The sequence below is a fragment of the Choloepus didactylus genome, chromosome 14 (assembly GCF_015220235.1).
Source record: "Choloepus didactylus isolate mChoDid1 chromosome 14, mChoDid1.pri, whole genome shotgun sequence".
NCBI classification, from domain to species: Eukaryota; Metazoa; Chordata; class Mammalia; order Pilosa; family Megalonychidae; genus Choloepus; species Choloepus didactylus.
Genome location: NC_051320.1, coordinates 50,702,158 through 50,717,119, shown reverse-complemented (window position 1 = coordinate 50,717,119; position 14,962 = coordinate 50,702,158). Strand labels below are relative to the sequence as shown.

Here is a 14,962-nt window from a genome sequence, read left to right as displayed (position 1 = left end):
CTGATGCCCTGATTTTGGACTTCTCCCAGCCTCAAAATCATGAGCCAATAAACTCCCTAAATTCCCATTGTTTAAGCAAGGCCACTGTATTATATTTGTTTTAGCAGCAGGGAAACTATAACAATAGGTATACTTTAATTTTTGTTGCCATTTTGTATCTAATGTTACTAGTACTGAGAGGGAAGTTATTGATATTTCTTTGTTTTGTTTTGTTTTCCCCCATTTCCTGACACTTCACAGAACTTTATTAATATTAATTCCAACAGGTTTTCAGTTGATTTTCTTTGGCTTCCTTTGACTTCTTTTCCAGCAAATAGTGTCTGAGCAGTCCTAATTCATAATTAAAATACAAGAACTACAGCAGAAGCATTAAAAAAAAAGTAAATCTATTTTTCATAGAGCCAGTTTTATATACCAATTTAAAAAATTAAACAATCAAAGGTTTCAAGTTATCTCTTTCACAACTGCAGACAAGAGCTGCATTTGTAATGTCCAAGCTCCCACCCTTGTCTTTGGGTAATATCTTGTTTCTAAAGTAAAGTAAAATGTTCTTTAGTGCTATGTCTACCACCTGTTAAAAATGTAATACTAGCAGAGGCAAAAACTCTTTTAGAAAAAACACAGAATACTATTTGCAACTGACAAGAGAGTTCAGTTGTCACAGAATAACATGGGCCCAGTTCTTCCCAATGAAAATCAGTACTTTTTATCTCATCCTTACAGGTGAATTTAAAACAAACAAAAAAATCACCTAATTTATTTCTTACCCATACCCATGATACCTAGTATCAGTGAGCTTCCCATTCAACTGTGCATTTTAGTGGAAAAACCAATGAACTATGAACTAAGATATGTGGATTCTAATCTTGGGTCAGATATTAAGTAAGAGAATTCACACAAACACTTAACTGCTCTAAAAAAAGAAAGGAAGCCTTGAATAAAGGCTCCAACTTTAAAATAATGAGTCTGGTAGTCATGGGCCATATTTCTGGTTTACTGGAAGTCTTACTTGCCTATAAACTAATTTTTAATCAAACCTTTAACTATGTCTTAATGTCAGTCAAGACTTTTAAATCTGTGTTACTGCTGAATTAGGACTTCACAGAAAATGTCAAAGGAAAGCGAGGCGACTAACAGGAAGGGGGGAGGGTATAAAACAGACAACAGCAACAAACTACCAGAGAGATATACCCCACCGCCCTCAGGGAAATGCTTAATATTAGAGCAAACTACTGCAAACTACTTCCTCTCCTAATGCATCTAAGTCAAATGAACAAATATTTTGTGTGTCAACCATGCAAGGAACAAGACATTGTTCTAACTTTCAAAAGTTCTAGTCTATTAAGTATAATAATAAGCAGGAAATGCTAGGTAAAATTCTCAATAAAATATTAAGACAATTAAAGCAAAGAAAACTTGAAAAACAGCAAATTAAATTCTGAATTTTAGTAAATTTTATTTATTCCATCAGCAAAAAGGGACAATGTTTTTCCTTCATTTCTACAGTGCCACTGTCACTGTGGCAAACCTACTACAAAATATGTATAAGAGGAATTAGTAACGATAAAGGGAAAACATTCACTTCTCAAATAAAAAAAAAAAAAGCCTTTTTATATTTTAATTTTAAATTTATGCAATGTTGAAATAAGAATAATTTAACCTTTAAAATCTTAGATCACATTTAGAGAAGCAATAGTAATTAAAATTTTCCTAATTTGTTAAAAGCAAAGGCAAAATCATATTAACGTCTTGCTGTCTTTCATGCTAACTTTTCCATAGTGCCTATATTGATCACCATCTCTTTTGTACCTTCTCATGGAGTCTCTCCCTAACATATAAATCTACATTCTGACATAAGGCTTTCAAAAATCCAATGGGGTATTACATATTTGAATTTATTATCCCTTAAAAACTTCTCTCAGGCACCAAATATGCCTATTATGGAAAAGTAGACTCAGCTGCATTATTCTAGGGTCTCAGTCAAGAAAGGAAAAAATAGAAAAATAAAAAATTAACTCACCTCCTACACATGTGCCAAGCACATCCACACTTCACTCTTTAAATAATCTCAATTTTGCCAAGTGATAATATATCCATTTTACACAAAAGTAAACTGAGTCATGAACTAGTTAAGCAATGTTCACAAGGTCTTGCAGCTAGTTTTTGAATCTAGCCCTAATTTGAATTTTTAAAAACGTATATTCTTTCCATTATACCTTATATATACCTCAAATAAATACATTTCTCTCATATGGACCTTATTATCTATTTGTGGAACGCCAATGATAAAATAAGAGGCAAAAAAATTTTGAAACATGATAAGTACAAAATATGCTCAAAACAATTCTTCAACTACTAAAAGGAAGTGAAAAAAAGTAAAGCTCTGGCTAATTCAGGTTGTCAGAAAAGGCAGTTCCAAATAGGTTATGTTTGATACAGAAACTTACCACGGTATGTAAGTACAATTAAGTCAGAGTTGATGATTTTAGAAAATTAATTTAGAAGACCAGAAGAGAGATAATGGGTGTTACAAAAGGTCTTTACAGGGTAAGAGAGAGGAAAAACATGGACCTCACAAGTTCTAAACAATTTCTCTAAGTCTTGTTTAAACCATCCCACTCAAGGCAAGATTTGTTCTTTAACTGTAGCTATGATTAGGTAATCTCTCATTCAAAGACCAAAGCTTCCCAGGCCAACAGAGTTAAATCCAAAATTCTTAACCTGGTATTCAAAGCCCTTCAAGTCAAGCCCCAGCCTGTCCTGGTCTATCTTTTCAATCTTACCTCTTTCTATATGTTCTCTGTTACAACCAAAGCAGACTACTAGCTATTCCCAGAACATGTTCTGGGCTTCCTACCCTCCTCTGAGCTCAACATGTCCTCCCCACCTTGTTCTTCTATTCGCTGAAATCCTACCAGTGCTTCAAGATGCAGTTCAACAGCCTCATAGCCAGCTATGTTTCTCCTTTAAATTCTCATACCATTTTATTTCTAACACTTGATAGCACTTACACTCTATTATGTTTTATAAAGATTTGCACACCGACTTACTCCCAACAGACTTGGAGGTTCCAAAAACAAGAATATTATTTTCTACAAATTTGTATTCTCAACAGCACTTACAAAAATGCTTACATATACATGTCATCAGTGTGCATTGAGCTGTATATGATCAGCAGTTAGAAGTAGCAGCAGCTTCTCAACCTGGAGTTTGATGAAAATCAAAACTTCTTTTTTGACATTTCTATCATCTTCATAGAAAACAGGAACCACACCCTGTACATCAACTACTGATTACTTCACTAGATCAACAGATTTTAAATTTACAAGCAAATGTTCTGGTTCCATTTAACTAAAGTATCTAATTATGAATTCTAAGTATTGAGCATGGCAGATTCTATTTAAAACAACAACAAAAAATTCAATCTCATGATAATATGTAAAAATGATTTCTTCTCTTGCCAAAAAGCACAGCTGTTTAGTTAGCAAATGAAAAATGACGATGCATGCATATTTTCATCCTCAACAAAATTCAGATAAAAAACTGCATCACTTCAAAAGTAGTTGTGCAGAGGCAGCTGTACAGTCCTGACAGCTGTAAATAAAGCACTGTATAACATCTGAAAAATAAAGCTAGTAAAGCTCAACTAATACTTCTGTGGAATTAGTTATCCCATCACATACATAACAAATTTTCTTTAGTATCATTCAAAACAGACTACCCACTGCATTTCAGGCTTTATGCTTGGTGTTACAAGGAAGAATGAACCAGACACTGGGAATTAAGCTGTGTACCACAAAATTTTAATACAAAGCACAACAAAATCAGTGCTACAATAAAAATATTAACAAAGTGGTAAGGAAGCAAAAGAGGAAGCAGTGAGGGTCTGGCACTGAGAACATTTGAAACAGGTTGTGAACACTATGTGGAACTTCAAAAGACATAAAATGGTAAACAAAGGCAAAGAGCTCTACAAGAAAAGTCACATGGTACAAATGCAGCAGAAACTATAGGTAGACATTTAGTGGGGGAAAAGGTGAGAAAAAAATATAACAAGAAATCTTGTTGATTCCTAACACTTCCTTCTGAAGTTTTTAGAAGGATGACCTGATGTGTTCTGTTTTTTTTCTGAAGTAACTATGGAAAAAGAGTGAGAAGGGAGAAGGGAAAGATTGAAAACACCAACTGAAAAGTTATTGCAGAGGGGAAAGTTGATTAGCATATGGAGCCTGCAACACGAATAGAAAGGACAGGTCAGATTCAGGATTATTACAACTAACTAGATGTAGAAGAATAAAAACTGAAATTAAATCCCAAGTTTTTAGTCTAAGTAAGACAGAACTTTGTAGAATCATTAATAATTTTCAATGAATTTCAAGCAGCCAAACATTTAATGACCACCTGCTTTGTGCAGAGCAGTATTAAAATACAAAGGACACCCAAAACTAACAATATTTGTGGAGAAGAAAGACAGCTATATTCATCATGTTTATATACACAAGTGTATGAAAGAGGAGGATGGGAGTAACTGACGAAGGAAAAACAAAACAAACAAGGGGTTTTGGTGTGGTGTGCTATGAACTGAGGAATATGATTAACTCAAATGTGTGCACTCTCAAGGTCTAAAACAGCAGAGAAGCAAACCAAAACCAAAACAAAAAACAAAAACAAAACAAAACAAAAAGGTGATGAAGGTTCCAGGGCCAAAGAGTTGCAATAGGGTATATTTCTGGTCAGAGAGAATATCTAGGAATAATTCTTTTTTTTTCTTTCATTGTTTTTTTTTCCTTCATAGTTAAATTTTTTTAAATTATTAACTATACCAAAAAAATTTTTAAAAAAACAACAAAAAAATTTCAAAAAACCATAACAAGGGAATAAGAAAAAGACAACTAACCTAAAATAACTACTTTACTTAGGAATAATAATTAAAGACTAGCAATTCAAACCGGGCCTTGAAGCAATAGTAGGTCAAACCACCTAGGAAGTGGGGAGCCAGCAGGGCTCAGGGAGAAAGGGGGGATGGTACTGTACAAATATATTCCAGAAAAAGAAATCACTGAGTCGAGGCTAGAAGAGGCAGAGCCAGGAGAAATTACAGTGGTAAAAGAGAAGAGCTAATAAGCATCAGACTGAAGACTTTATCATACATGTAGGCAATGAGAAGCAGTACCCAGGATGAATTGGAAGGAATATAAAGAAGCAAGATTGAAGGCAAAGAAAACAATCAGAAAAGTTTTACACTAATCTCTAACTGAAAGGTAACAAAAGCCAGAACCACAACTGACAGCAGAAATAGAAAGTGGAGGATGGAAGTGAGAGCTATTACTGAGGTACAGCAGACAGGATTTAGGAACTAATTGAATATGAGGAAGCAAAGTGAGTGTAAATTGACTTCGAAGATTTAAGCATAAGCCACTGTTAAGATGCCAGTTTTGTTTCAGGTGGAAGAAGAAACTGATTTGAGACATATTTATTTTTAAGTAACTTTAGGGTATTCACAACACAAAAATCTGTCAGACCCAATACTGACTGGGTTCTAAAACTACAACTTTTGTGCAAGAACAAGGAAGGAGATGTTTATCTGGTGCACTATCTATGTTTTCTGTAGCACCCTAGATAATTTAACTTTAAAGATCAGTTTGTTTGAATACCATAGTTGCAGGGAGCGGTGAATGGGAAGTGGGATTTGGTGAGTTTGTACAGGCTGGGGTGAAATCCCAATACATCCCAGAGCGATTTGGGCAGAGTACAAACGTATTTCCAAGGCCCTCCAAGGAACTGGGGAGAAATGCAGAAATGCTGGACTTCCCCACCTGGGCTATTGCTGATTTTCCCACAAACATTGAGGACTGCCAGCTTAGTGGGCCGAGCCCTCAATCTGGGGCTTTCCCTTGTGAGGCTAGTTGCTGCAAGGGAGAGGCTAAGCCCACTTATAATTGTGCCTAGGAGTCCCCTCCCCCCCCCTTTCCTTAAGCCTACTCGGCAGGTGAACTCACTACCCTCCCTACAACGTGGGACATGACACCCAGGGGAGTAAATCCCTCTGGCAACACGGGAAATGACTCTTGGAGATGGGCCTGGACCTAGCACTGAGGGACTGAGAGGATCTTCTTGACCAAACAGGCAAAGAGAGATGAAACAAAATAAGGTTCCAGTGGCTGAGAGATTTCAAACGGAGTCAAGAGGTCACTTTGGAAGTTATTTTCATGCACTATATAGATATCACATTTTAGTTTTTAGTGGGTTGGAATGGCTAGAGGGAAATACCTGAAGCTGTCAAACCGCAACATAGTGTGACTGCGTGACTGTGAAAGGCTTATGGCTTGCACTCCCTGTATCTAGTGTACGGACAGATGAGTGGGAAAATGGGGACAAAAAATTAGATGAAGAGTAGGGTGGGAAGGAGGAGATGGAAAGATTTAGGTGTTCATTTTTGCTTTTATTTTTATTTTTGAGTAAGGAAAAGGTTCAAAAATTGATTCTGGTGATGAACACACCACTGTATGATGGTGCTGTGAATAACTACACTGTGGATGACTGCAGGGTGTGTGAATATATCTCAATCAAACTGTATAAAAAAAAGGAAATGAACAATGGGGAGAGGGGAATGGGATATTTTGGATGTTCTTTTTTATTTTAATTTTTATTTTATTTTTTGGAGTAATGAAAATGTTCAAAGTTTGATTGTGGTGATGAAATAACAACCATATGATGATACTGCGAACAACTGATTGTACACTTTGAATGATTGTATGTTATGTGATCATATCTCAATAAAATTGCATTTAAAAAAACATTAAAAAAAAAAAAGTCCGTCAGATAGAAATGCCAGGATGAGCAGGGACCTCCAGGACACAGAGAGATTGGGTAGTCATCCATGTAGAGATGCTGTGATTGGTGCTATGTGAAGAAAGAAGAGGACAGAGGATTAACCTTTGGGGAACATCTAGTTCAGAAAGCAGGAGGAGAAAGGAGCAAGAGAAGAAAGAGGGGGAGGAGGCAAAAGAGTACAAAGTACCCTTCCAGTGTGCTTTCACATGTTTCACAAATCTCAGAAACTAAATAACCTGTCAAAAAGTCACAACTAACAAGCAATGGAACACATGGAAAAATCAAGGACTAGTGATAATGTATAATAATAAAATATTTTAGAAGGCATTGACCTTAGAGCCTGGAATTTTCACTCACAAAAATTTATCCTGAAGAAATTGGGGTGGGAGTTAGGGAATACTGAACATAAAAATATATTCCCTCTGGCATTAACTCTTAACAGTACAAAAACAAAAGCTAAATTTCTAGCCAGAGAGGAATGGTTATATCTATCATGAAAAAAAAAAAAAACAAATATTATAAAAGAAAACACTGACTACATAAAATTTCTAAACTTCAGCATTGGTGGAAAAGGTATCAAAGTTAAAGAGTATTTTCAACATATGGCAAAGGATCAACATGCTTAATATATACAGGGCTCCTGCAACTCAATAATAAATAGGGAAAACATCACAAAAGAAAAATGAATTAGGCACAAAAGACAATGTCCAAAAGAACAAATAAAAATAACCAGTAAATATAAAAATCTGTATCTCAGCATTTATCAAAGACATAAAAATTAAAATGAATTATTCACTTCTCTAAGATGTGGAGAAAATGGACAATCCTTGAGAGTATATACTAGAACAAAATTTCTAAATGTCATTTTGGCAATGAGGGCTTTAAAATGTTTACCCAACATTCTTCTTCCAAGAATATATACAAAAAAAAAAAAAACCACAAAAACAAAAAACAATGTACAAATTTCACCATAGTTCTCTCTACAATACTGAAAAGTTGAAAACATCCTAAATGTCCAACAAGAGGAGACTGGTTAAATTATAGTATACCCATATATTGGATTGCTAAACAGTTTTTGAAAGAACAAAGATTAATATATAATCTGGAAATTGTTAAACAAGGCATTTTATTAAATAAAGGTTTCCAAACAGTGCATAGAATGTAAACCTATTTGGTTTTTTTTAAGTTTAGAAAGATACACATCAAAAATTAAGTACTGATTATTTCTTAGCACTAAGAATGATACTATTTTAATACTGCCCAGTTATTTTATACTGAAGACATATTTCTCTGATAAAGAGGGGGGTAAAGAGCTTTTTAAATTAGGGAATAAAATGGAAAGCAGAATATGCAGAAAAAACGGGAGTATAAAAATAAAAATACAAAATTACATATAGAATTTAAAAATATATGGACAAAGAACACACAAAACTTTTTGCCCCCTCCACCAAGTATGTGTAAATGAAATAAGTATCAAGAATTAAGGAGAGTTCCATTTCTAAAAACAGGAATGGAGAAAAGATGAAAAAAAATTGATGCAAACAAGAAAATAGAAAATTTTCATTTTAGAAGGAAGCAAGGTCATCTAAGAGTCAAGGGTTGCAAAATTGGGGTTAGCAAACTGAATAGAGCAGAAAAGCAATAGAGAAAATGAGTTAACTTTGGGATGAGAAAAGAATTAGAAAGCAACTAGTACACATCAACAGAAAATATGTATGTAGCAGTCACCACAATTGTAACATGGGAGAAGAGGGGGAAAGAAGTAGAAAAAAGTAAAGGGTGATGATATTTTCAAGTTCAGAAATGACCAGTTATATACAGCAAAGATCAAGGAGAGAAGGGACTATATGATACTAGTGAGTTCATAGTGAGAATATGGACTGCAGGACACAGGGTTGGATAAAGAAGGAAAAGACTAATGCTCTGGAAAGGACTAGAGGTGACAATGTGGGCAAAAGGCTGGTTCTTCAGGTATGATAGAAAAGAGAAATAGAAAGACAGGCCCTTGAATTACCATCTCTGGCCAGAGCTGGCTTGAGGTAGAGTGTTCTGAATGATGATGACAAGGTTAAATAACACTCATACATGTAGGCTGTTGATGTAGACGGGAGGTAAAGGTCACCAGAGTTAGTGAACCACATCCAAATGTGGCCTTTCTGGCCCAAAATGGATGTTACTTAACATCTATGCACTTCACTTTCCTCAGCTGCAAGATACATACTTTTTAGCTTGACTGACAGGAATTTGTCTGGCACTTAACCTCTCTGTCCTTTATTCAAAAACAAAAACAAAATGAAGAGAATAAGGAGACGGGGATTGTATCATAAATTAATTCAATGTTTTTCAACTGACTGCACATAAGAATCATTGGTAATTGGGAATTAAAAAAAAAAAAAGGCATGGGGGTAGGGGGTGGGGGCAAACCACCCTAAGTCCTATCCCCAAACCCAATAATTCTGATTTATTTGTTCTGGGTGGGGGTCCAGGCATCAATATTTTTAAAAAGCTCCTAAGGAGATTCTAATGTGCAGCCAAGGTTGAGAATTGAACTAGGTATTTCTAAGTCATTTCTCTTTAAAAAATTTAAAATTCTATGACTCTATGTAACTCATTGCTACTCTACTCCTTTGTTGAAATAAAACTTAACTGAATATCATGCACCAGGCACTTTCACAAACATCTTACTTAATCCTCCCAACACTCTGAGACATGCTGTGTCCATTTCTGAGTCCAAGGAAGCTTATAAACAATTGAAGTGACTTGTTCAAGGGTCACAAGCTAGTAAAGGAACAGGAGCAGTCTGGATTCAAGGTTCATTTTGTTGTTGTTCCAGTCCATCCTGTATGCAACTTGCTTTCTTTCCAGTTCACTCACAGCATCTATCTGAATACCTTCTATTCCCCTTCCTAGAATCCTCCCCAAATTGAGCAGAGCAGTTTGAGGTTTACAGATTTAATGAGGAGAAAGTCATCTTGGGGGGCAGGGGAGGCAGGGAATTAACCCCAAATTCTACTTAAAACAGTACTCCAAAAACGTATCTATGAAGTAGTTTATTCAGTAAAGCCAAAATTTACATTAAACATGCAGCTGGTTCTCAAAGATAACCTTAATAGAAAAGCAGCAATTTTTATATGCTTCCCATTAAGCAAGGCATTTAAAAACAAAATTCTAAGACGGTTCTGACAATAACTGATAGAGCAATAATGAGATTTGATCTATCAAAGAGCTCACATGTATTAAACATGACCTTCAGAGTTTTCAGGCACTAACTATTTCCATTTGACCCAAATTAATTCAACTGCACTTTAAAATTATGACAGCAATTTTTTTTGGTGATCTACAGCTTATCTCACATCACATCAATGATTATACTTGAGTCCATTAACTTCTTGGAAATTTCATAAACATTCAAGTTCTGTACCCTCAGGCAAAAATTCATTGAGTTACCATATTAACCAAAGTAAATTTTAAAAAGAAAAAGAGTGACCAACCCGTCTGTGGACTGAATGGAGTCCATGGCATTTACTGGGGAAAAGACTACAGATAAGATTTAACTACAATGCCCACGGAAATTATAATTTAATAAGCATACAAGGAACAAATGTGTATTCATCCATTCAAACCTCTCCTGACCATCTGCTATGTTCTAGGCATGTGGGGGATGGAGGCATATCAGGCCCAATGCAACGGCTGCTGTCAAAGAGGTGCCATGATAGATCTACGCAACATTTACCTGGGACACCAGTGAGAAGAGAAGGCAAAAAAGATGGAGGAGTGGGAGGAGAGGGGGGAAGGGGAGAGAGGGAGAAGACAGCAAAAAAAGGCTTCCAGGATTACAGGCTTAAGTGAGCATTTTTAAGAATAAAAATTTTAGTACTAAGAACCCTTGTAAATCCACTCTGTAGGAAATAAGTATTTACAAGGAAGAACTAAATTCCAATAAAAAAGAGCAGTGAAGGTAAAGAAGTAACAAGGTGGAAGAGGTTCTCCACAGGGAATGAGTTAGTTATCCTACAAAGTTATACTACAGGAAAAATCAGAAGGCTTCAGAGTCATAAGACCTTAAAGTCGACCTGGGTTGCTGGATTTGTCAAGTTGGTTAAGCCATCTCTGTTCCTTTATTTCATACACCTATTGTAAGGAAAGTAAGACACATATCAAACAAACACGGCACACAGAAGCTCATTTTCACTAATTATCTGGAGCACTTCTTTCAAAATGAGTACGTATAATTTACTTGATAATGAAGCAAAACAAAAAAGGATTTCTTTTTTAAAAAATTAGCCATCATGACAGTGTGATTGTGAAAACCTTGTGGATTGCACTCCCTTTTGCCAGTGTATGGATGGATGAGTAGATAAATGGGGACAAAAACTAAATGAAAAATAGGGTGGGATCGGGGAGGATAATTTGGGTGTTCTTTTTTATTTTTATTTTTATTTTTTATTCTTATTCTGATTCTTTCTGGTATAAGGAAAATATTCAAAAACAGATTGGGGTGATGAATGCACAACTATATGATGGTATTGTGATTGTACACCATGGATGATTGTATGGTATGTGAATATATCTTAATGAAACTGAATTTTAAAAAAAAATTAGCCATCAAATCTGAGCAGAAGCTATGTTTTTAACTATAAAGAGTAAGAGGAGAAATCCTCCAATGTATGTTTTAGGGGTTATATTATTTGTGGTTAAGAGCCCTTTTAGTCCATTTAGCAGAATTTTAAGGCTAAGATGCTTTATTAAAAATACCAATTTATATTCATTTACTGGGGTAATTCTAACTGAATCTTTTCTTTTCCTGCCTTAGTCAACAGTTTTATTTTTTGAGGCGATTACATGTGCCTTATAAATAAGTAACTTAATACCATTCACCTCCAACGCTGTCAGGACCAGAAGAGATTAAAAATAGAAGCCTTCGTTAATACTGAATTAACCTGAGGACCCCGTGAGCCATAGTACGGAAAAATGTAAATGCTCAAAACATGGCAGACATTCACCTTTAAAGAACGAAAGGCGAAAAAAAACTTCGAAATGTCAAGATCACTTCACCTTCTTAAGAAAACAGCATGTCTTTAAGTCTCTCAGTCAGCGTTTATGTCTAAATCTTTCTTTAACGAGTTTCCTTCAGCAACTGTAGTACAACACAACAAAGAAAGGATTTATCGACAACATACTTTGTGAGTCTATGAATTACAGAGCAGGGCTTAGTTACCTGTAACCTTAATAAGACTCACTCCTACTGCACACTCAAGTTATTTCTCTCATGTACCAAGAATATACAAAGGTATTCAAGGAAACCTGAGCAGCAAGCTCTCGGCCTCTAATGAAATTTTAAAAGAAAGAAATAAATTCGGCAAAAGACCATAAAACTTTAAAAGCCTCCAAACAAATAATGCGTAAGGGCCATCGTTTCTACCAGAGCAAATTCTGCGATGCCATTTTTTTTTCCAAGTCACAAAGAACTATGTCCTTCAAGTTACAACATCCCTGATGCCAAACCCTGCGAACTTTCTAAACAGAAAGATATTGGAGCCCTAAGATGCCTGGGACCCTAGTCCTCAAGCCCCACAACTCCTCGCCTGGCCTTGGGTAACCCCCTCCCGCGTCCGTCCGCCACCGCAGCCCCGCCGACAGGTCACCCACCCGCCCGGGCCCCGGCGCCCCTCGCCCACCCGACCTGCAGCCGGTTCCCAGCTCCGCCAGTCCGAGACGCACCCGCCCGGATCCTCCCCGACGGCCTCTAGACCCGCGCGGGGCGGCGGCGACCCTCCCGCACCCGCTCTCCGCCGCGGCCCAACCCCCGGGCAGAGGGGAGCGGGCCGAGAGCGCCCCATTTCTCACAGACCCCAACATGGCGTCGGCCGCCGCCGCCCGCGACGACGACACCTCCCTGCGCCGCCGACGGCCCAGGAATCACCGGAGGAAGCACCCGGAAAGTTTCGCTTCTCCTCTCCCGGCCCGTCAGGGGACGACGGGCGACGAGCCCAGGCTTCACTTACCCGGTCGGACGCGGGCGGCGGCGGCAGCAAGGGTACTGTTCCTCCTCGTCCCGGGCGCTGACTCTGTCGGCTCTCCAGCCCCAGCCTCCCTGGGGTGAGCGGCCCGTGGCCCCGCGCAGCCGGCGCGATCCGGACGCAGCGGGCGGCGGGCACAGCGGCTCACAGGTGACTCCCCCGCCCCTCCAGTCGAACTCGGCAACGGCCGCTGGGACTGCCCTCTCCTTTGCGCGTGCACGGGCGCGCCCCCAGCCACACGCCAAGCACGAGCGCGCGGGCACGAATACACCCACACCGCTCGCTCCCCGCCCTTTCACGCCAATTCCCTGGCTCCGCCCTTCCCGTCCCGCGCGACGCGCTCAAGGGGGCGGGGCTAGCCAGGGAGGCCACGCCCACAGGCAGGCCCAGGGTGTAGCTCATTCCGCTACTTTGTGTGAGGACCCTCGCGCCTCCGAGATGTTTGGGTGCGCGTGGAGACTCCTTACCTGTATTGCCTGGCTTGGGCGAGCCCTTGGAAAGGACTGTTCAGCTTTCTGCGAAGTTCTTCGGAAGACTGAGACTCCTAACAGGCGTACTCAGGGAACTGAACAACTTCCGCAGTCGGGAAAGAAAGGCTTGGAATTTAGATGTCCAAGGCGTGTGGACAGACATTTCCCTGACATACCCACTTAGCACTGTGATCCTGCCTGTCACATCTTCCATTAGCTTTCTCTAAAATCCCTACCTTTTTTGAAACCGAGAGAGCGGCGACTACAACGTACATACCCACATACTTTACACAGCCCTTTTAAGTGCCCGACTTGCGAATTCTGGTCTTGCCAAAACTTTCTCTGATGCCACAAAACCTCATCTACTTCGCATACCTGGAAACTGTAATGATAGAATAGTTATATAAGGTTAGACTTGCCCTTGGTCATGTATACCGCAGCCTCTGTTTACTAAGCGCTCTGGTAGGTATTTAATATCAAAGAATGGAGGAAGCATACTCACTTTGAACAAAAAGTTGTATGTAGGTAAAAACTTAGGTTTTGGTAAAATTTATATTTCCCATTGACCTATCATTTTTAGGGATGTTTTACCTTTGTTTGATTACTCTTGAATTAGAGCCACCACCAACCAAGCTGTACATAGATGAGCGGCTTCAAACTGGTCCCACCGAGGGAGAAAGCAGGCTTGGTCCCGCCCGGCTTTCCTTCCATCTGTTGTTCTGCCTGGGACTCTTCCTCCCGGGCCTTCCACCTCCCACTCATTTCAACGTCTAGGGGACAAACAAATCTTTTTGTAATTTAATAACTAGTACGAAACTGGCACGGATGATTTTTTTTTTTTTTAATTGGGAGAGTTATAGTTACACGGATGCAAAAAAAAAAAAAAAAAAAGTCTTTGTAAGTGTTCTCTGCAGTTATTCCCAAATGTCCCCAGTACTCTTATCTCAACCATCACCCTACCCCATCTTCATTCAGCCTCATCGCCCTCTACATGCAGACAACAGGGCTGGACTAGAGAATCTCTAAAATTCCTTTAAATTTTGAGATTAGGAATTACTGTGTCTGACTGGTTGTCTAAGATCTAATCTAGGCCATTAGTCACCAAATATTTTTGGTCACTCACACCATCAGTAAAAATGTTTGTACACACACCCCCAACCCCCAACCCCCCCACACACCCCAGTCCCTATAGACTTATTTCGCTTGTGGTAAGTACATGGATTTAGAAACCAGACTGACTATTCAAATCCTGGCTTTGCCAGCAACTACCTGTGATCTTGGGCAAATCCAAATACTGCCTTAGTTTCTTCATTTGTAAAATGGGGATAATAAAATTACCTACCCCACAGTGTCATTATGAAGATTAAATGAGTTAATTTTGTAAAGCATAGTGCCTAGCACATGCTAAGTGCTATATGTGTTAAATAAATAATATTTAAAACATTATAAATATATGTATTAATATTTTCTTACTGCACTCTGCATATCTGGTGCTCAAACTGGGGTGTGTGCCTCCCCTTTATCTAGTTTATGGATGGATGAGTAGAAAAATGGGGGAAGGAAAAAAACAAACAAAGGCATCCAGTGTTCTTTTTTACTTTAATTGCTCTTTTTCACTTTAATTATTATTATTGTTAT

The 14,962-nt window shown here is 38.3% G+C and overlaps 2 protein-coding genes across 9 annotated transcripts in view; both read right to left on the bottom strand.

The window, feature by feature from the left end:
* The window catches only part of PLEKHF2 (pleckstrin homology and FYVE domain containing 2), a 28,066-nt gene extending 15,097 nt beyond the window's left edge, over nt 1-12,969 (bottom strand). The window contains exon 1 of one of the 5 annotated variants that reach the window (XM_037802530.1): nt 12,840-12,969. The gene's annotated coding sequence lies outside the window, so the exon portion shown is untranslated. Of the gene's footprint in view, nt 1-10,907; nt 10,965-11,837; nt 11,956-12,517; nt 12,680-12,839 lie in introns of those variants that run through there. The other 4 variants (XM_037802535.1, XM_037802534.1, XM_037802533.1 and 1 more) reach the window with 4 other exon arrangements.
* Nucleotides 1-14,962, bottom strand: part of NDUFAF6 (NADH:ubiquinone oxidoreductase complex assembly factor 6) — a 149,238-nt gene that overhangs the window by 9,638 nt on the left and 124,638 nt on the right. For 2 of the 4 annotated variants that reach the window (XR_005211576.1, XR_005211578.1), the window contains one exon: nt 13,964-14,094. The exons of 1 other annotated variant lie outside the window; for it this stretch is intronic. Coding sequence is in view for 1 of the 3 variants with exons in the window: in XM_037802523.1 (XP_037658451.1) it covers nt 14,083-14,094 (12 nt within the window). In the remaining 2 variants the exon portion in view is untranslated. Of the gene's footprint in view, nt 1-13,963; nt 14,095-14,962 lie in introns of those variants that run through there. One more of the 4 variants, XM_037802523.1, reaches the window with a different exon arrangement.